This window comes from Macaca thibetana, chromosome Y (genome assembly GCF_024542745.1).
Source record: "Macaca thibetana thibetana isolate TM-01 chromosome Y, ASM2454274v1, whole genome shotgun sequence".
Lineage (NCBI taxonomy): Eukaryota > Metazoa > Chordata > Mammalia > Primates > Cercopithecidae > Macaca > Macaca thibetana.
Window position 1 is genome coordinate 13,803,045 of NC_065599.1, and position 22,489 is coordinate 13,825,533.

A 22,489-nucleotide genomic window follows, 5' to 3' on the forward strand; every position below is an offset into this window, starting at 1 on the left:
TAACGGGTATTTAAAAAGCGTTTCTAAGTTAAAGAAAGCAACTTCACTCACATACATTATACAATGTACCTTCTGTGAAAGTTTAGGAGAATCTATATAAATAACTGCAAAGTGGGGAAACATTTCTAGGTAAAAAGATGAATCTTTGCATGTATCACATCATATCTACTTTTTGTTGTTTTTTCATCTTGATATATATATATACCAACATATATTAAAAAATCTTGAAATATATCTATCTCAATATATACAAATATGTATCTATCTTAATAGATATATATTTATATAATATATACATAAATAATAGATATATTTTTATATAATACATAGATATATATCTATCATAATATATAAACATATATTGATATATCAATAAATATGTATTAATATGTAGATATATAGACATATAATCAATGTTTATGTATGTCTAAATATATATAAATAATATATAAATATATATGGATATAAATATATAAACCTGTGAAAGCATTTTCAGATAAAAGGAAGAATCTTTGGCATGTATCACATCATATTTACTTTTTTAAATTGTTACATAAAAATATATAAATGTATAGATGTATATATATTTATAAATAGATAATCAGCATATTTATATTATAAATAATTTATAAACATATAATAATACATAATTTATATGTTTATATATAAATATATATAATCAATGTGTATCTAGGTAGCTATGTCTATATTTATAACTCTCTATATATTTATAAATTTATAATATATAATGTATATATAATCAATATGTATGTATCTAGGTAACTATATATAACTCTATATAAATTTATAACATATAATTTATATATAATCAATATGTATCTATGTAAGAACTATATATTTATATCTATATATGTATAAATTTATAATACATAATTTATATATAATCTATATGTATGTATCTAGGAACTGTATCTATATTTATAGCTCTGTATATTTATAAATTCATAATATATAATTTATATGTAATCATTATGTATGTATATAGGTAACTATATTTGTATTTATAACTATATGTATACATTTATAATATATAATGTATATATAATATATAATATATACAATATAAATATAATGTATGTATAATCAATATGTATGTATCTAGGTAACTATATCTATATTTATAACTCTCTCTATAGTAAATACTTCACAGAGGGTTTGCTTTTGAGTTCACATTGTCCTCTTAGTCTCCTGGATATGAAATCCTCTGGAATTTTCTTCATCCTTTCTGGCCACAACTCAGTCTCAGTCACTGCTTCCTCCTCCTCCTCTGCCTGAATCTTTGCTGACTGGGTCCTCCTTGACTTGGTCCTAAGCCCCTTTCTTTCCTGGTCTGCTTCAGCATCAATGGTCTCTCCCACATGTGTGGTTCCAATTACCATCCACCTGCCAGTGATGACTATCTTACAAGCTTCTCTAGTCCAAACACATTCTCTGAGTTCCACACCCCATTGCCTCTTTATATGTCTTTTTAGATAGCATGAAGGCTCCTCGAACTGACATCTACGAAACAAACTTATATTCTCTCCCTGACCTAAATGTAGAGTCTCGTGCCTGTTCTATCTCAGTAAGTGATGGCATACTCTCTCAGCTTGGGAAACTGGAAGACTAGGAGTTTTTCTTAATAGTCCTCTGCCTACTTCTGCCCATTCACATTGGGAAGAAGCCAGTCATACTGCTTCATCTATGACTTGGAGAATTATAAAACTCCTAACTGGCTTTGCCATCTTTCCTTTTGCCCTCCTGACCATGGTTTTCTGTGTGACTTTCAAAGTAAACACCTCAACATGCAAATAGGATTGTTTTGCACGTCTCCCCCCAACACACATACACACACTCACACTCATACCCACACACATACATGCTGTGAGACAAACCAGCAAACATCAGCAGCATTTCACAAAATCCCTTGGCCAGCTCAATTTCAGGGTTCAGGGAATGAGCACAGCCTATAAATGAATGCCCTGAAGATGATGAGCAGGATGGAGCACAGGTCCGCATGTCACTTGCCTGAATCACTGCACTTTTAGAAAAGATGAGTTCAATGCACCTAGCCCCTGCCTCTTTCTGCACATAAGATAATGTCTGGCAGGATTAATGACTATGCCTCTGTAACCTGTAAGCAGATGTCCCCTGGCACCCAAACTTTGATGAGAATCAGCTCTAATGTAACCTCTGAGCACATCTGATGTGAATTCTGACCACATTTGATGTGACTTCTGAGCACCTGCAGAAGCTCCACCACCTGTGTATAAGCTGTGGGCTGAAACACTGCTATGGAACAGTCTAACAGAAACTCTCTGAAAGATTCTGGGATTGCAATCTTCAGAAAGGCTCACTATTAAGACTAACTTTAATACTTTAAAATCTTGGGTTTATTTCACATACATGCAAATCTACACATATGCAGATGTACACACATGCACACAGACACATAGATGCATAGACATGCACACACAAAGACATGCATGAGCATCTCCAGACAGTAGCAGAGATGGTTCTTTGCCCAGCAAAGTTTTATGGGTCCACATCCATAATGTAGTGCTAATGCTACAAAATAGCCATCCAAATGCATTTTCAGGCTCCCTTGCATTCACTGGGGTGTGAGGACTGGTTCTCACGAATGGAATATGAGTGGAGGAGGTGTGTGTCTTTTCTGGTTAATACCATTCACAAGTGGGTATACCTCTGTCTTTCCTCCATCCATTGCTTGATGGTCTCTTGGAAGGAAACTCTAAAAGCTAAGAAAAAGCAAGCCTCTTGAACGTCTAGCAGTAAAGACTCCCAAGCAGCAAATTGAGCAAATCTAATGATGTTGAGTTGGAAATAAGTTTAGAAGCTGCAAGGAACAGACGGGAAGACAGTGTGGCTAGAAATAGATGAATAAGTAGAACAATGGGACCACCATGCTAGAGGATAGTGGGGACAGGTGGAGCGACCATTGTGTGGAGACTTCTTGGAGGGAATGTGCAAATGTGCATCTTATCCTAAGAGCAATGAAAATCAGTTACGCAGAGGTGTGGCCTGGCTGGATGCACATTCTGCAAAAATGTTCTCACTGCTTTGTAGAGAGTGGGTGGAAAACAGGGCTGACAAGGCCATGGGGACACTTGTTTAGAATGCTCCCCTTTCCTACCAGAGAGAGAAGGAAAGGAGCCTGATCCAGGCCAGCGGCTGTGAGAATGGAGTTGAGGAAATAGATCCAGGATATGGTAAACACAATGCAATCTGAGGATGGGGATAGGTTGCAAGGTAGGGCTTAGAGAAGGGGGAGAAAAGAAGGAAGGAAGAAAGGGAAGAAAATGATGGAGGGAGGGAGGGAGAAAGGGAGGGATGAAAGAAAGGACAGAAGGAAGAAAGGAAGGCAGTAGAGAAGTCAGGAGGAAGGAAGGAAAAAAGGGAGGGAGGAAGGAAGAAGCGAGCGGGGGAAGGTGGGAAGCAGGAAGGGAAGGAAAGAATGATGGAAGGAAAGAAGGAAGGAAGGAGAGAAGGAAGGAGTAAAGGAGGGAAAGTGGGAACCAGGGAAGGAAGGAGAGAAAGAGAGAAAGAAGGAAAGAAGGAAGGAAGGAAGGAAGGAGAGAAGGAGGGAAGGAAGGAGAGAAGGAAGGAAGGAGGGAAGGAAAGAAGGAAGGAAGGAAGGAGAGAAAGAAGGAAGGAAAGAGGGAAGGAAGGAAGGAAGGCGAGAAAGAAGGAAGGAAGGAAAGAAGGGGAGAAAGGAATCACAATCTACTTTGTTGCAACTGCTACATATAAGTCCTGGTTGTTGCCATAGCTCTCTGGATCAATACTGAGCATCGCTTCCCTGTCCATAAAATAACGACCTTGTAGCCACTCCTCACCAGCCTGCTCTTTTCTAAGCATCCTTTGTAACTTTCTCATGGAACATGCATTCACAGCCCCTCCCCAGTCCCAGTTTCCCACATTAAGCTGCAGTTCAAGGCTGGCATGATTCTCCAGATACCCATTCCATGGCAACCCACATCACCTGTATGTAACTGATTACATTGACCACTACATTTCACTAAGGGATAACTGCATTTGCATTGGGGAATGAAGGTGGCTTAACATTTAAGTGGTAACGTTTAAAGTGTGGGTTCCTATCTTACTGATTGGGTGCTCAGATTTCATCCAAGGCAAGATGAATAAGTCAATATAAGAACCTTGGAGAAAGGAACGTCTCCAAAAAGATAAAAGAATGTGCAGCTAGGAGTGGTCTACTCTCCTCTCTTCTTACCTCTGGATTTTGCATCCCATTCCAAAAACCATCTCATCTCACAATCACAGGTCCACGGATTTCCCTGCAAGTAAAGATTCTCCAGAAGCGGCATGTTCTGAAGCATGCTGGCAGGAAGAGTTCTAATCATGTTCTCCGCTAAGTAGAGGTGCCTTATGGTGGAGAGTCTGAAATAATCCAGAAATGTGAACGTGGAGAAGGTGCTGGGGTGCAGCTGGTGGAGCAGATTTCCTTCCAAATGGAGTAGTCTCAGGGATGTTAAGCCATTGAAAGCCTGTGGGTGGATAAACTCGATCTTGTTGTGGTCAATGTGCAGCCTCATTAAGTTAGAGAGACCCTGGAGGGTCTGTCCTGTGATCACTCTCAGCTTGTTGTAGCTGAACTTGAAAACCTACAAGGGCAGGGGAAAACAAAACAAAACAAAAGGCTCCTGTTTATAGTTTAAAAGCCACAGCCCCAAATAGAAACCAGTACAAAGGGCTGGAGAATAATAACATGGAACTTGTCTTTCATGTCAAAAAATAGCCGTTTTATTGATCATTAAGGAGAATGACATAGTTTCCATTCTTTATTACTGGTCTTAGAGGATGCAATTAGTGACACTTACAAATGCCGCGGGTTTACCTGAAGAGAGCTGAGGTCTCTTAAAGCTCCGTCGGGGATGCTTGGGATCTCATTGCCGTGAATCATAAGTAACTCCAACTTGGTCAGTCCTGCAAATGAAGTTTCTGACAGGGCCTGTATGCTATTAAACCTAAGGAATAGTAATAATAATTATTATTAAGAAAATAAATAGCAAATGCTTAACTCCCACATGGGAAACATTCTCTAGCCTGCCCAAGAGCAAATTAGTACAATGGTGAGTTTATTTATTTATTTATTTATTTATTTATTTATTTATGACAATCTTACTCCGTCACCCAGGCTGGAGTGCAGTGGTGCAATCGTAGCTCACTGCAACCTCCACCTCCCAGGCTCCAGCAATCCTCCCACCTTAGCCTCCCAAGTAGCTGGAAGCACAGGCACAGGCCACTATCCCTGGCTAATTTTTTATTTTTTATTTTTGTAGAAACAGGGTCTTGATATGTGCCCAGCCTGGTCTGGAACTCCTGGCCTCATGTGATCCTCCTGCCTGGGCTCCCAAAGTGCTGGGATTACAAACATGCGCCTGGTCACTGCACCTGGTCATGAAATAGTGATTCTGAGGTTATAGGGGTGCCATTCCGAAAGATGTTTATCCCTTTGTGTCCCTATCTCTGGAGTCAAGAAAAAAGTGACACATATTTATTTGTCTTCGTTCTGTTAAGGAACATTCATGGAGAACTTCGACTTGGAATATGCTAATGTGATCAGGAGGCTATTTGGTGTCCATCAGTAGGATTTAGAATTCAACATGAGGCTGTTCCACATGTCTCTTTCTTGGAAACTCTGTGCTGAAGTGACAGTAATAAGAAGGGACACATGGCTAGCAGGGACGGGAAAATCCACAGCATTGGAATTTGCTTTGCATATGGCAAGAAAGGAGAGAGCTTCATGCTAAGGGCCAAATAGAAACGTTGACCACAGACACCGACACTCTTATTTCCCATGGACAGGTTGCCATGTCTGACGGATGATCAAAGTTACTTGTAGACATGCTAGGTTTCTTTTTTTGTTTTGTTTTTTCCTGTAACCTGTCCTCAAGAGGAGTTCTTTTTGTTTGAAATGTTTGGCTTTTTGTTGTTGTGTATATAATTGTCAAGATGCTTTCTTGACGAATTCAGAAATGTCTCATTGCCATATTGGTAATAGCATACAACAATGCTTAAACTTGATCCCTGCATAAGCAATTTGAAAAACGAATAGAGAAGCCTGCATGCTGTTACCATAAATCACTGTTTCTGCTGAGATATAACACATCTAGCCTGATATCATCCATTGCTTCTCCTTGTCACTTAAATAAAAGGAAATCAATTAGCAGAGAACATAAGTGAATAGCTCATAGCTAAATGCAGCAGAGGCTAGCATGGTCCAACTTTCTCATACTCATATGTGCCCAAACCTGGACTACAATTCCAAAGTCAACAGAAACACCAGGTTAGCTGTGACTCCCCTAAGACCCAGCCTTAGGAAGCTCCTTTCAGCTACAAATTTTTGAGTGCAGGAAATTTATAAACTCTATTTTCAAAAACCATTCACCTTGATTGCATCAAACTTTTCAAAGACCTCCTTTCATAATTGCATTCTTCTCTTTAAGAACAATTTATGCAAAGAAAACATCAGATGGAATGAAATGCATCCCATCTTATTGAAATAATGTATAGATTCAATATGGTGCATGAGGAAAATATAGTAGAAGATGATCCTATTTCCTGTTCATCATTTTGACTCATGTAGTCAATGAACAATCATATATAGTGGTTCTCTCTTCTTCATTAGATGACATTTCCACTCTTCTTTTTAGTGCATTACTCCAGTGTGTTGTCAGCTAAGCTCTGCTTTATTTAACACTGCTGAGAGGTAAAATATTAAAAGAATTGGGCTCATAGCTATTTGTGTACCTTATGAACATGCTTTGGATTCCATAGAAGGTGGGAAACTTAGCTGGAAGTGAGTCTTGTCCTCTTTGTATTGCTTTTTGCCCTTTATCACCTAAACCCCATGAAGCAGGCTAATTTTCCACAGCAGAAACTGAGATTCAAGAAAGTTTCCAGGCTGGGCATGGCGGCTCATGCCTATAATCCCAGCACTTTGGGAAGCTGAGGTAAGAGGATCACTTGAGTCCAGGAGTTCAAGCCTGGGCATCATAGTGAGACCTAATCTCTACAAAAAATACAAAAATGAGTTGGGTGTGATGGTGCATGCCTGTGGTCTCAGCTACTGGTGAGGCTAAGCAGAGAAGACCACTTGAACCTAGGAGGTCGAGGCTGCAGAGAGCTGTGATTGTGCCACTGCACTCCAGCCTGGGAAACAGAGCAAAACCCCATCTCAAAAAAAAAAAAAAGTGAGAAAGAAAGAAAAAAAGAAACTTTCCAAAATTTTTCAAGGAATAGGAAAAAAGGGAGGTAAAACCATGCAATGTTCCATTCCAAAGTTTTTTTGCTACTACCTAGTGGTATTTTGGTCTTATTAAAACAAGATGGGAACTTAAATATTCCACAAACAAACACAGTAACAGCAATAATGTCCCCATTACTGAAGAGGAGACTCCCAGAAGACATTGAATGCATTCAAGAATACAGTCAGTGAGAGTGAAATCCAGGCATCTTGAGACCAAAGCTTCAACCTGCGTTCAGACACTGTGAACTGAAGCAGGAGAAGCTGTCAATATCAACTTGACGTTGTATTTTATTTAGTGAATTCAAATGTATGGAATCATGGTACAAAACTCCCCGAAATATAATGCTGCAGAGATAAGTGAAATTCAAGGGCATGAAGTTTTATTTCATGTTAAGGACCATGAACCTCCTTAGTGGGTAAAATTCCACGTAAGAGAAGAAAGAGGTGCATTTTTCCAATCATGAGCTCAGCAGTTTCCTGCGGAGTGTAATAAAGGGGAAGGAAGGTGTTGACTCCTGCAAGCTGCGTGGGGAATGGGGGTCCCAGTGTGTAGAGCTGAGATAGAAGCATAGAAAACTCTCTCCTGCTCTCTCGCTCTCTCTCAAGACAGGGTCTGGCTCTGGTGTCCAGGCCAGAGTGTGGTGGCACAGTCTCGGCTCACTGCAACCTCTGTGTCCTGGGCTCAAGCCATCCTCCCACTTCAGCCTTCTGAATAGCTGGGACTACAAGCACACACCACCACACCTGGCTAATTTTTGTATTTTTAGTAGAGATGGGGTTTCACCATGTTGCCCGAGCTGGTCTTGAACTTCTGAGCTCAAGTGATCTACCCGCCTCAGTCTCCCAAAGTGCTGGGATTACAGGTGTCAGCCACCACACCTGGCCAGGCCTCATGTTTTGAGGTCAGGCACACTTCACGTTGCCTGCTGGTTATCCCAGAGAAGTTACCAAGCTTTTTGGAAGCTCAAATTCTTCATTAGTAATGTTGCTGAGGATTCTTTTCTCAGAGAGCCATGTGTGGGTTAAAGGACATAATGTCTGCAGCCACTCAGACATTGCTCTGTGTCAAGGGCTGCTAAAGAGTTTCTGGAGGGAATAGGTACAACAAAGCTGACACCAGGGAGATCAAAGGGAAAGTCACAGCCAAGCAAGACACAAAAAGAGACATGATAAAAATCTGTGAGTTAAAAATGGCAACTAAAATGTAGTTAGGCAGGGGAATAATGAGCAATATATTATATGAATAAAGACATTCAATGAAAACATATTCAGATGTTCAAAAATTTATATATAATATGAATAATGTAAAAATCATACAGGAATCATACTATTCGTAAACACGTCCATTCAATGATTCTTCTCAGAGACACTCAAGTGACCAATTTCAGACCTGATTTCAGCTGACTCCAGAGTAGAAATCTACCTGATACATTTCTAATTCATTCTTTGCCATGTTATGTTTCAAGGAACTTTGCAGCCTGATTACATATGTTTCAACTCACTAAATAAAATAAAGTGTCAAGTAGATATTGATAGCCTCTCCCGCCTCAGTCTCTGAATGCAAGGTGAAGCTTTGGTCTCAAGATACCTGTATTTTACCATAGTGACTGTGTATTCTTGGATGTATTCAGTGTCTTCTATGAGTCTCCCTTCCTCTATAATGGGACATTATTGTTGCTGTTGCTGTGTTTGCAGGGTTTTTTTGTTCCCATCTTGTGGGTAAATGAAGTGCCAATCATGCATAATGACCATACTAAGTTGCCATTTTTTATTTTTTATTATTTTTGTTTTATTTTATTTATTTATTCATTTGAGATGGAGTCTCCCTCTGTCACCCAGGCTGAAGTGCAGTGGTGCCATCTCGGCTCACTACAACCTCTGCCTCCCGGGTTCAAGCAGTTCTCTGGCCTCAGCCTCCCGAGTAGCTGGGACTACAGGCGTGTGCCTCCACCCCTGGCTAATTTTGTATTTTTAGTAGACACATGGTTTCACCATGTTGGCCAGGCTGGTCTCAAACTCCTGACCTCAGGTGATCTGCCTGCCTCAGCCTCCAAAAGTGCTGGAGTTACAGGCATGAGCCACCGCACCCGGCCGCCATTTTTATTTTTAAAAGAAGACCTTATTTCTTCTTATTTAGACACAAGCAAAAATGATCCAGCACACAAGCGGGGGCCAAGAAAGTCTTACAGGATGGGTTTGCCGATGGCATCCTCAGAATTGTTCACAGGTTTTTGTTTGACTGAAATACCAACTATGAGGAAAAATGCAATGCACGTGAGTGAGAAGCAAAGAGAGTCTAAATGTATGTTTCAGAGTCACCGACTACAGAGTAGAAGTCTACCTGACACATTTTCTCATTCACTCTTTAAATTGACTTTCTGCAAAATCACTATGCAGTGGCAATATTCATTGCTCAAGATGCACACTACAAAGAGGAATGAAGCTCTGACACAGGCTACCATGTGGGTGACCCTTGAAACCTGTTGTTCACTGAAAGAAGCCGTTACAGGTCACCTGTTGCAGTGGTCCTCGAACCCCGGGCCACAGAGCAGTACCGGACCGGTTAGGAACCAGGCTGCACAGCAGGAGGTGAGCAGTGGGTGAGCCAGCAAAGCTTCATCTGTATTTACAGCCATTCCCCGTTGCTGGCATTACTGCCTGAGCTCCATCTCCTGTCAGATCAGCGACGGCATTAGATTCTCAGAGAAGCACAAATCCTATTCTGAACAGCGCATGCGAGGGATCTAGGTTGCGCACTCCTTATGAGAATCTAATGCCTGATGATCTGTCACTGTCTCCTGTCACCCCCAGAGGGAACTGTCTAGTTGAAGGAAAATAAGCTCAGGGCTCCCACTGATTCTACATTATGGTGAATTGTAGAATTATTTCATTGTATATTACAATGTAATAATAATAGAAATAAAGTGCACAAAAATGTAATGCACTTGAGTCATCCCAAAACCACCCCCTCCCCAACCCTGTCTGTGGAAAAATTGTCTTCCATGAAACTGGTCCCTGGTGCCAAAAACGCTGGGGACCGCTGATCTATTGTATGATTCCGTGTATATGAAATGTTCAGAATAGTCAAATTCATAGAGACAGAAAACAAAGCAGTGGTTCCCAAAGGCTGGAGGAGGAGACGGAGTAGAGAATGACTGCTTAATGGATATGAGGTCTCCTTTCGGGGTGGTGAAAATGTTTTGAACAAGATAGAGATGATGAGTACACAATAGTTTGAATGTACTAAATGGCACTGAGTTGTAGAGTCTACAAGGGTGAATGCCATATCATTTGAATTTTACTTTAAAAAATTGCAAAAACATTGTACAGGTCAGCTTTGTATGTGCCTTCAGGATATAGTGGGCTCTGAAAACAAGCTTTAATGCTTTTAGAGATGGAGAAATAAAAGGAAAAATAAGGCAGATGCTGTTTGAACTTCCCTCAATATGAAACAATGTCTGCTAGAGATTCTACATGCATGGAATCATTCTGCAACGCAATCACAGCTATAATTTGAGCTTTGTGTGTCTGCAACTTACTATTCTGGGTGGGTCAACCAAATAGGCAAGGGCTCAGCTCTCTTAGCAAGAAGGATGACTAGAAGGGTAAAAATAATGAAAAAGATCATTTCCGGTAGTTGTAAATTTCACAAGAAAATAATTAAAGCACAGGAAGGAGAGTAGAAGGGGTTTGGTGGGCCAATGTCTAGGGCAGTGCTCTCTGGGGAGCTGAGATTTGAAATAGGGCTTAAGAAACAAAGGGATGTGACCGTGTACACCTCTCTTGGGGCAAGGCATTCCCAATGGAGGAAGACACCCAGAGATTTTCATTGCTTTATACAAAAGCCCACTGTTTGGTTTGTTGACCCTGATTAGGAACTTGGTTTGGGTGCTGCCTCAGTGTTTCACTCCATTATGGGTTGACTTATAGTTCATTCACTTTCTTAACTCTCAGCTCCAAGATGCCTCCTTCTATTTCCAGTGATTCATTCTTGGTCCACTTGGGCATGGCCTCATCATTTTAGAAGAATATTCCATAGTGGACAATTAGTTAGCTCTCTGGTTTTTGCTGTTTGCCATAAAGTTCAGAGTTATTGGCCATCTTTCTGTTCCTTAGACTCACCAAACTTGCCCGCTTTATGGCACAGCCATTGATTTGTTCTCTATAGAGATGCTGCTCAACATCCTGTAGTGCACATGATGGCCCCTACAACCCAGATTGATTGAGTCCTAAACATCAAGATTGCAGAAATTTGGTAACCTTACCTTAGCATGTGCAAATTTGTCTATCTGTCTCTCTGTCTGTATCTATCTATCTATCTATCTATCTATCTACCTACCTACCTATCATCTATCAATCTATCTATAATCCTCTCTATCTCTCTATCAGTCCATCTATCATCATCCTATCATCTATCAAGCATCTATCTATTATCATTTGTATATCAATTATATATCTATTCATCCATCATATCTATTTATCTTCTATTATCTATCCATCCATCACATCCATCTTTCTATCTATCAATCATGTATCTATCATCCATCACATCTATCATCTATTATCTATCCATCGCATCTATCTATGTATCTATGTATCTCTGTATCTATCTATCCACCTATCTATCATCTATCTATGTATCTCTATCTATTCCATCTATCTATCTATCATCATATCATCTACCTACCAACATACCTACTTTTCATCTATCCCTATCATCTATCAGTCTATCATCCTATCTAGCTATTATTCTATCATCTACCTATTATCCTATCATCTATTATCTCTCTATGCATCTATCATATGTCTATTCATCCGTCACATATATCTATCTATTTATCTATCATCTATTATTGTTCCATTCATGGCATCTATCTATCTAATATCTATGTATCCATCACATCTATCTATCATCTATTATCTATCCATCCAAGACATCTATCATCTATGTATCATCTTTCTATATATGTATAGCTATTCTATCTGTCATCCAATCACTTACCTATCAACATACCTAGCTTTCATCTATCTCTATCATCTATCAGTCTATCAGTCTATCATCTTATCTAGCTATCATTCTATCATATCTATCATCTATCTATTATCCTATTATCTATCTATCAACAACCTACCTATCATCTATCTCTGTCATCTATCAGTCTATCATCCTATCTATCAATCTATCACTCTATCATTCTATCATCTATCTGTCTGTCTGTCTGTCTATTTTCTATCTATGGCAGTAGTTCTCAAACAGGGGTAAATTTGCTTCTAGGGAACGTTTGTCATCATGTGTAGACATTTTTGGTGATCACAACTACGGAAGGGGGTGCTACTGGCATCTAATGGGTGAAGGTCAGGGAAGCTGCTCAAAGTCTTACAATGCACAGGACAACCACATAAAGTAATGATCCTATCCAAAATGGTAATAGTGCACCAAATGTCAGTTATGCTGAGGTGAAGAAACCCTGCTCTAATCATAGATAATCTTTGGGCAGATGTGCTTTCTTTATGGTTATTTAGGATTCTAGATTTAGTAATCCATCTGGAATTTTGAACACACAGAGGGGAACTGATGTCAGCATCAAAATCCTTTTCCATTTCTTGGATGCTGACATTTCACTAGATACAGCAAGCAGGGGAAATAATGGTATCAGATGAGTAGGTGAGAATGTCAGGGACCAGGTTAACTAAGAGCTGAGAAAACATGGGAAGGACTATGTTTTCTTCACACCAAGTGCAAAAGGGAGTGATTGGAGGGTTTAAGTAAGGGAGTGACATGAACTGAAGTATGTGTTAAAACAGCAATGTTGGCCACTACCTGGAGAACGTGTCAGAGCTGGGCAAGAGAAGGAGGCAGAAATGTGGTGACTCCTGCAGAGATATTGAGGGATGTTGGATTCATGACCAGGTGTGGCAGTAAACATGAAGGCACACAGAACATTTCCAAATGTACTTAGAGGAAGAGCCAGCAGGCATTGCTGAGTGGTGGGAGTGAGAATGAGGACAAACTTGGGGGAAGGACTTCTGCTTGGAGGGGAGCAAGTGGGTGGATTCTACCATTTGCTGGACAGCAAAGGCTGGAAGAGACAGGTGTTGGGGAAAGAATTCAAAGCTGTATTTGCCATGGGATGTTTGAGAATTTTGTAAGAATCTAAGGGGATAATAGGGCTCAAGACCAAGATGGAGACCCAAGATACACGTTCAGGCAAGACTGGCCAACCGACCAATGGAATAGAGCTCCGGGAGTAAATAATATCACCTGAACAGAGCCCAGAAGAAGGAGGCAGATCTTCAGAGAGAGGAGATAGGGTTCTGAGGCTCAGTCTCTGAAGTGGGTCAGAAGCAGCTGGATGTTCCTCAGCACATTTTACTTCAAGGGTGTGATATGTTTTCCTTCCATAGTTGTGGTCATCAAAAAGGTCTCCAGATGTTGCCAAATGTTCTCCAGGGGCAAACTCATCCATTGTTGCTAACTACTGTCATAGATAGATGATAGATAGATACATAGATAGATAGATAGATAGATAGATAGGCAGGCAGACAGATGATAGATACAATAGATAGATAATAGATAGATAGATAGGCAGACAGATGACAGATAGATAGGTAGATAGGCAGACAGATGATAGATAAGTACATAGATACATAGATAATATATGGGCAGACAGATTGATAGATGATAGAGATAGATGACAGGTACAGAGATGATAGACACGTGATAGATGATAGGTAGGTAGATAGATAGATAGATAAATAGAATACATGATAGACAGAGATAGATTGATTGATAGAGATGATAGGTAGGTAGACAGATTATTGATAAATTGATGATAGAGAATAGATAGGTAGATTAATAGATGATAGATAGACAGATAGATAGATGGATAGATAGAATAAGTACATCAATAGATAGATGACAGAGATACATGATAAGTAGGTGATAGGCAGACAGATGATACATAGATCAATAGATTGATAGATAGATGATAGGTATGTAGAGAGATAGATTGACTGATGATAGAGATAGATCATAGGTAGGTAGATAGGTGAGAGGCAGATGCATGACAGATAGATAGATAGATACAGATGTAGGTAGAGAAATAGATTGGTTGATTGATGATAGAGACAGATGATAGGTAGGTAGACAGGTAATAGGCAAATGATAGATAGATAATAGAGAGAGAGAGAGAGAGAGAGAGAGAGAGAGATATTGAGAAAAACATAATGGCTCATACTAAAGCCATGGATAGCTGAATGTCAAATTTAACCTGAGAAATTTGATGACAACTATCAAGGTGGAGAAGAAGGGAAGATAGGAACAAAGGATCAATACTGGTTCATTTCCCTTCACATCTGAATAAATCCCCCTGTTCGGGAAGGCACCCAAAGTCTGGAACGGGCTCCACATCAGCTCAGTAAACCTGTCTGACCCTGTCATCTTCCCCCTGCTTGTTTGTTGTTGTTGTTGTTGTTTGTTTTGTTTGAGACGGAGTCTCGCTCTGTCGCTCAGGCTGGAGTGCAGTGGCGCGATCTCGGCTCACTGCAAGCTCCACCTCCCGGGTTCACGCCATTCTCCTGCCTCAGCCTCCGGAATAGCTGGTACTACAGGCGCCCGCCAGCATGCCCAGCTAATTTTTTGTATTTTTTAGTAGAGACGGGGTTTCACCGTGTTACCCAGGATGGTCTCGATCTCTTGACCTCGTGATCCGCCCTCCTTGGCCCCCCAAAGTGCTGGGATTACAGGTGTGAGCCACCGCGCCGGGCCCCCCTGCTTGTTTTTAAGGGGCATTAGAGAGCTTGTAGATGCAGCTGCCAAGGATGCCAGACGTGAGAATGGGGTAGATATTCTGGAATAGACAGAAGCCTGGGGAATCACCTGAGTACCCCCTTTCAGAACCCGAGGGTATACATGTCCCCTTTTTGCATCCTTCTAAAAATCAGCAGAGAGTCTGGGAAATGAGCACCACACTCAGGGAACAGAATCTAACTGGAGACTGGGATGACCCTGCATGAAGTGCAGTTCGGTGGCTCATTAGCCCTTTGGCTTACATTCCAGACTACCTTCATCACTATTGATTGGCAATCACTGAATGTATAACCAATTCTGTGAAATGTTTATGGCAGACAATATTTGCAAAATTATGTCAAAGGTTCCGGTTAATATCACAAGGCAGAACTTAAAATAAAATAGGCAAGTATGGCCCTTGTCAAAGCTGCAGAAAGGCATCATCAAAACCAGTCTTTTAATCAAGAGAAAAAAAATATTTAAGAGTCTGTAAATCCATCTCTAAGTGGATGCTATATTGTTGGCTCCTGGAAAAAATATTTGGAAAGCAATTTTCAGAAATGCTTTTAGTTTGTCCAAGCAGGAAACAGCAATGCTGACAAAGAACCCTAAAAACAGCTGTGTGGGAATAGAAGGATTCATGAACACTTGGCCAACAATTCCTTATTCCTTGAGAGTCTTATATTTTCTCCAGACTGCTAAAACACAGATCAGTCTCCGAGTTTTATCTGTTAGACATTGCTCTTGCTTAAGTTTTTTCCCCAAAAAGATGCAAGATGCCAGACTCATTCCCTAATTTGAGGTGGATTTTTCTAAAACAATGCTACTATGATATTATTAGTGATTTTTTCAAGTAGTATATTAATTCATGTTACAAATTAAACTAGATGGAGGTAATAGATGTTGATACAGTGAAGTGATTCTCTAGGGTTTTTTATATTTTTCTTTTCCTTTTAATATTACAGAAAACTGTCTCTAGATATTACTGGCATCAATAGGAAAAAGAAACATTAACATGTTGGTTTGTCTGTTTTATTCCCATGTTAAAGTCAATCTTTATTGTGAGTTGTTTAAAATGAAACCATCAGAAACGGTGTTGTGATTTAGAGGTTAGTTATGTTTTGCTCTCACAAAGTACTTCAGTTTAAAAATGAATGGGAAGAAAAGCATCCCAGAAACTGTAAATGAGATGCAAACAACTTCAGAGGTAATAGTCTTATTGGTGCTATGAGTCTCAAGCCATTAAACAAATCACCTCTTTGGGGAGGGTGCATGCAGGGACTGTCCCCACCCTCATTTCCAGCCTGATAGCCCCCTTCCCAACACCCAACACAAACACACAAACCTGCTGTGCAGGAAGTACCTCAATATATATATATATTTCTGCATCAGCCCCATGCTTTTTAGAGGGTTCCACCAAGTCCTGGCTGATGGTGCCCCCAGCATGGGACCTGCCAAGGTGCCGGATTTGAGAGACGAGGTGGCTAATCCCAGCAAGTGGGACCATGTGTTAAAATGGTTCATGTATAAAAAACAATTCCTAGACAGAGCCATTTTGCACCCCAAGGGCGGAAGAAAAAGAAGTTACAGTTAAAGCTCCACTTTCTGTTCTGCAAATATCACATGCGCCATCCCCCAGGATTCAAACAGGCTTTAGCAGACATGGAACCAACACAAATGCCCACCAATGATAGACTGGATAAAGAAAATGTGGTACATAGACACCATGGAATACTATGCAGCCATAAAAAGGAAGGAAATCTTGTCCTTTCCAGGGATGTAGATGAAGCTGTAAGCCATCATCCTCAGCAAACTAACAAGGGGAAGAGAAAACCAAATGCTGCATGTTCTCACTCATAAATGGGAGTTGAACACTGAGAACACATGGGCACAGGGAGGGGAACAACACACACTGGGGCCTGCTGGGGGGTGGGGGGTGAAGGGAGGGAACATAGAGGATGGGTCAATAGGTGCAGCAAACCACCAGGGCACACATATACCTGTGTAACAAACCTGTACACTCTGCACATGTATCTTGGAACTTAAAGTTAAATAAATAAATAAATAAATAAATCAAATGGGCTTTAGCACCTCTTCCCTTTTTCTTACTTCCATTACACAAGAAATGTGTCCTGATAAATTACAAGATTGTGAAAAGGGAAACTGGCTTACATGTTACTATTCCCTCCTCTGGCAACGCCAGGCTGTTTTCCCCAATGAGCTATCATCGTTGTGGTTGGATGTTCAGATGGTCAACTCCTAGAGTCTAACAGCATTTCATTGAGAAACCTATTTAATCGTCTGTTGCCATGGGTTAGGGAAATTATTATCTTATTCCCTTAACATTTTGTTCTCTTGTTCTACCACCGTCAATAGGGAAGTTTCCATTTTACTCCCTCAATGTTTCATTCTGACTCTACCACTGTCAATAGAGAAATTTCCATCTTATTATGTCAATGTTTCATTCTCTTCTTCTACCACTGTCAATAGAGGAGAGTTTTTTTTTTTTTTTTTTAACTTTGTTCTATAAGATGTCCAGGTACATTTACAGTTATTTTGCATTGGCTCAAATCTGACCATTTTATTTTTATTAAAACATCTCCATGGTGGATATTTCTCAAACACTAATTTAATCGGTTGTTCTGGGGATAGACGCTAGAAAGTAGCTAATACATTTTGTTGAAGAACTCCAAATGATTGTTGACTATTAAAATTGCAGTTGAGTACCTGTAGATCATAGCGACTAACAGTTAGGTCCACGAAACATTCGTGTGTATAAAATGAAACCAATACATTAAAATTTTACCTGGCACCCCACATCAAAATATGTTTTAAAAAAGATGTTGATATTTTTAATAGCCAAAATCTGCAGGAATTCTTTTACTGCCTCAAAGTCACAATTCTATCATCTACATGACTTATAAAATGGCACAGATGTTCTACTTATTTTTATTATTCTTAAATCGTTGCTGAAGTCTGTTTAAATCATCTTCATATGTTTAAGTGTGTGTCTCATTCATTCACCTTAACAATGTATTAAAGAAATGGTATCAAGGGAATTTTTCAACAAACTCTAAAGTTGTTCATGCTGCTCGTTGATAGACCTCACAGCAGTGGCAGCTGATGGATATATTCAGATAATCATCGAAAAAGCTGCGTTTAGCATAACTAAAAGGTTTCCTCTCTATTCTGCCCATCTGCAGCTCCATAATTCTCGACAGAGCTACACAGAGGAAATGCACATATGAAGTTAAGTAAATGCACATACAAACATGCAAAACCAGATCAAGACGCACGCACTAACAGTGGAATGGTTCGGGAAGAAGGTGGTACAAACCCCAAATTGATTCTTTCCACGTGTTTAGCAATGCCAGCAGGCACGGAAGCCAGGGATCGGAACGTGCAGTGGACCTCGCTGGGGACGTAGCAGGCACAAGGATGCGGGCAGGCCAGCGCCATTCGCGGATGGCCCCAAAGCAGGATCAGCACCACGGAGAGGGCCCCCCAGTGCGCGCGCTTGGGCATCTTGTCGGGGTGCCTGATTCTCGGATACCTGAGGTAGAACAAGGAAAAGAGATGCGCTTATTCACAGGTAGCACCGATTTCCTGTGGGCAATTTTTAAATTTGAATTGTGCATCAGGGTTTCAAGCTTCCCAGGACTTCACACGATGTGTTGTAGTGATGCTTAAACCATGGGAATTGAGAAAGATGAAACATGTTTTTTTCTAAACTTTTCACCATTCACTTTAATCATGACTATAGAATATAGTCCTGATTCTTGGCTTGGATACTATGATTTGGAAATCTATCTTGCACTCTGTAATTGTGGGTATGAAATAGAGAGAGGAGAGAGCGAGAGAGAGAAACAAGAAAAAGAGAGGTTTATATTTATGTTTCTATAATAAAAGAAATAATAAAATATTATGTTTCTGCCTCCAACAACGACTGAGCTATTATATATTGCATATATTTGAATTTAAAACATCCCAAGAAAAGTGTATTCGTATTCTTTCCTTTAATGATATTTCTCAAACCTTTAATTCTAGCTTCTTGAAGAGCTTAAAGAGGCATTTGCTAGGAGGATATTCATCCTGTTATTTCTGGGTTTATTTACTATCTTTATTTTATTTTATTTATTTATTTATTTATTTTTCTTGGAAAAGCCAGCGAGTTTTTGTGATGATTTAGAGTTGCTGTTAATTGGGGAGGAAGTTTGGGGGAACCTCTGATCATTCAATAAACAGGAAGGGACTGCTTATGAAATATATTCAGGCAAACAGAAAAAAAAATGGAGTCACTAAAAAATGGAAAAGCTCGGGTAAATGCTAGATTGCATCAGCTACTTCATTTAGAATGGCGGTGATCATTTTCTTCGTGCCCTGGCAATGCCTATGTCATCTAACCTTTTGTCATCTCTTGAATGGCGTTCACTTAAAAATAGTGGCACACATGGAAAGTAAATAGGGATACACAACAAACACGCGCCTGCCCATTCGCCCGGGTTCTGAACAAGCGCGAACTGCTGATTAAAAATTCTAAAATCCAGGCCAGGCTTAGTGGCTCACGTCTGTCATTCAGCACTTTCGGAGGCCAAGGCGGGCGGATCACCTGAGGTCGGGAGTTCGAGACCAGTCTGACCAACATGAAGAAACCCCCGTCTCTACTAAAAAAAAAATACAAACAAACAAAACAAAATCAGCCGGGCGTGGTGGCGCATGCCTGAAATCTCAGCTGCCCGGGAAGCTGAGGCAGGAGATTCGCTTGAAGCCGGGAGGCGAAGGTTACGGTGAACCGAGATCGAGCCATTGCACCCCAGCCTGGGCAACAAGAGTGAAACTCCGTCTCGAAAAATAAAAATAAAAATCTAAAACCCTTCCTATAAGAGAGGAGCATCCCAAACCTGCAGCTTTCCCTGCCTTTAAGTGGCCTAGAAAAGGTTATCCTCTTAAGCCCGGGGGCGCGTCTCCCTTCAGCTGCCCATAAAGAACTGATTGCACACAGGTAGCTTTGCAAAAAAACAACTCCGGGCTCCGCCTCTGAGCGCTGGAACAAACCGGCTCCTGCAGCTCTGCAAAAGTCCTCGGAGTTTCCTCTCTCGCCAGAGCCCGGGCTTTCCCCGCCCCTGCCTGCGCGCCTGACCTCGGCGGTGGGCTGGTTCCAAGGGCAGCCGCGCCAGTCCCCAGCGTCCTGTGCCGGCGGGCGGACTTGGCCCGGGCGTTCCAGAGGACTCTTCAGCCCCAACTCCCTGTCCGGCCTCCCTCCGCCCCCTCCCCGGCACCAACCTCTCGGGAGACCCAGGAAACTCGCCCCCAGACAACCCTAATCCCAGGGACGCGAGGTCGGGTCTCTCCGCCGGGGAGAAAGCGGCCACGCGCCAGTTAGGCCGCCAGAGACGGTCTGCGAATCCCGTCGGGAAGCAGGGGTGGGGGCGTGAGGCCGTCTACTTTATTTTTGGCCCGGGGCGGACAACCTGGAGTGGCCGGGCGGGCAGCCCTGAGCCCCTGGCCAGCTTCCAGAGTCCGCTGAGTCGCGTCGAGCTGGCTGCGGGGTGAATTACGCGCTTTCCCGGAACGCGGCTGGGGTGGCCCTGCGAGTCCCCGCCGCCCGGGACTCGGACATCAAACCCCTTCTATCTGCGTGATGACTGTCCCGGTTTTTTTGCATGGCTCAGCTCACTCTAGGCGTTGGGTTGTCCCCTTTCCAGGGAAAGCCTGGGTAAGGGTAGGAGGAAAGAGGCGGGGAAGGAGTGGGGGAAGAGAAGAGGGAGAGGAGACTTGAAGTAGCCACAGCCTGAGCAACTTGGAAAGAGGCTCCTCAAGTGCCCTTTCCCCCACCGATTGCAAGAGCAGAGTGGGCTTCACTTAGGAATTCCGTTGGCAGCTTCCCAGAAACGCGGGATGGCCGGGTTGAAGGTCTCCAGAGAGAGCGAGGGATGGGGAGCGCGTTGGGGAGAGGGAGGAAAGGAGGCATGGGATGTCTGGGCTTAATTAGACCTATTCAGTGCATCCTCCTTCAAGATCCGGCTCTCCTCCCTAACTGATCTTTAGTTACTTAAATTTGCAGGAAATCAGGTATCCTGATTTCTTAGCAACTTCAAACAGTGCTGGGGAACGGTGCAACCTACCTGCATGCAGGTCCTTTACCCCCAGTTTTCCCTTGGGTGTCTCAAATCCCTTCACCCCCTGCGGGCAGAAACGGCAGCCCTGGGGCGCCCTGGCCACCCTGGGTCCTCACCTGTCCTTGAGAAGCCGCCGCACACGGGAGCGGTGCGCCGAGAGCATCCACCGAGCTGGGGCGCGCGAGTCACGGCCGGGAGTCTGCCGGGGTCATGCCCTTCCCGGGGCCAGGGGTGAGGCAGCTCGGCTTCCCAGCGCGGCACAGCGAGCCGGCGCCCTTTTATTCCCGGCACTGCAAGGCTTCCCCAAGTCCACGCCTCGGCACACCCCCACCCTGCCCCACCCCGGGGAGACGGGGCGCGGGCCCGAGCCAAGGGACCCTGGCCGCGCCGCTCTGCGCTCAGCCTTCTTCTTGCGTCTTCATTGCGCCTGGGCCTGGGTGGGCATGCCTCGCCCACTCCCGCTGCAAGAACCGCAGGCGGCTCGGGGAAGGAGGGCTCTTTGTCAGAGAGAAGTCTGGAGACCCAGGAGAGAAGGGTGAGATGCAGGGAGCGCGGTGAGAGCCGCAGTTGAGTCCGCGCTTGGAGAGCGCCTAAGCAGCGCTGGGAACGTTTCCGTTCCTTTCAGGAGAGAGAGAAGGAGCAGGGTTTGCGCTTCTCCCGGCCAGACGGCGTTTTCTCTGGCAGCTCTTCCCGGCCCGTGTGCAGGCAGGAGCGGGCTGGCCCCGCCGGCATCCAGCTAGCTGCAGGCAGGGCTGCAACGTGAGAGCCGCCGCCACGCCCTCCCGCCTCTCCGGGACTCCCCGGCGCCCGCCTCCCTCCCCCTGCCAGTCTTCTAGCCTGAAAGGTGGAACGGCTCCCTTCCGGCGTGGGGAACCTTCGAGGGGCAGGGCGAGGGCTGGGATGTTCGGAGAGTCTGATGGTATTGTCCGGGGAGGGGGCGGAGGGATGGGGGGAGCGACCTGGCGAAAAGGCAAAAAGTAGAGGGTGCAGAGGGTAGGTCCCTATTCTAGGAGGCAGAGGAGGAGGAGGAGGCGGTTGTCTGGCTTCCTGGATAAGTCAGACCTGGAATGGTGGGGAGAGGTCAGGCGAGGATCTTCAGTCAGCAGAGCCCACCTGGGGTAAAAACATGGGGCTCAGACAGGCGTGCAGGGCCCGGAAAGGCACCATTGCACCAGCTTGTCGCAGGGTGCACCAGCGACTGCTTTTCCTTGTTCCTCCGGTTAGCCGCATTCCTCTCCCTGAACCAGCATTTTGACAACACGTCCTTAGGATGAGTGTTTACCTCTTGTG

At 42.8% G+C, this 22,489-nt stretch overlaps 1 protein-coding gene across 1 annotated transcript in view; it reads right to left on the minus strand.

Annotated features, from left to right (window-relative positions):
* LOC126947108 (matrix-remodeling-associated protein 5) overlaps window positions 1-21,920 on the minus strand; it is a 34,338-nt gene extending 12,418 nt beyond the window's left edge. The window contains exons 1-4 of the mRNA XM_050777725.1: window positions 21,316-21,920; window positions 18,418-18,633; window positions 4,877-5,006; window positions 4,253-4,643 (exon numbers count right to left, since the gene is read on the minus strand). Coding sequence (XP_050633682.1) covers window positions 4,253-4,643; window positions 4,877-5,006; window positions 18,418-18,633; window positions 21,316-21,362 — 784 coding nt within the window. The 5' untranslated portion in view covers window positions 21,363-21,920. The remainder of the gene's footprint in view (window positions 1-4,252; window positions 4,644-4,876; window positions 5,007-18,417; window positions 18,634-21,315) is intronic.
* Window positions 21,921-22,489: the final 569 nt, after the last annotated feature.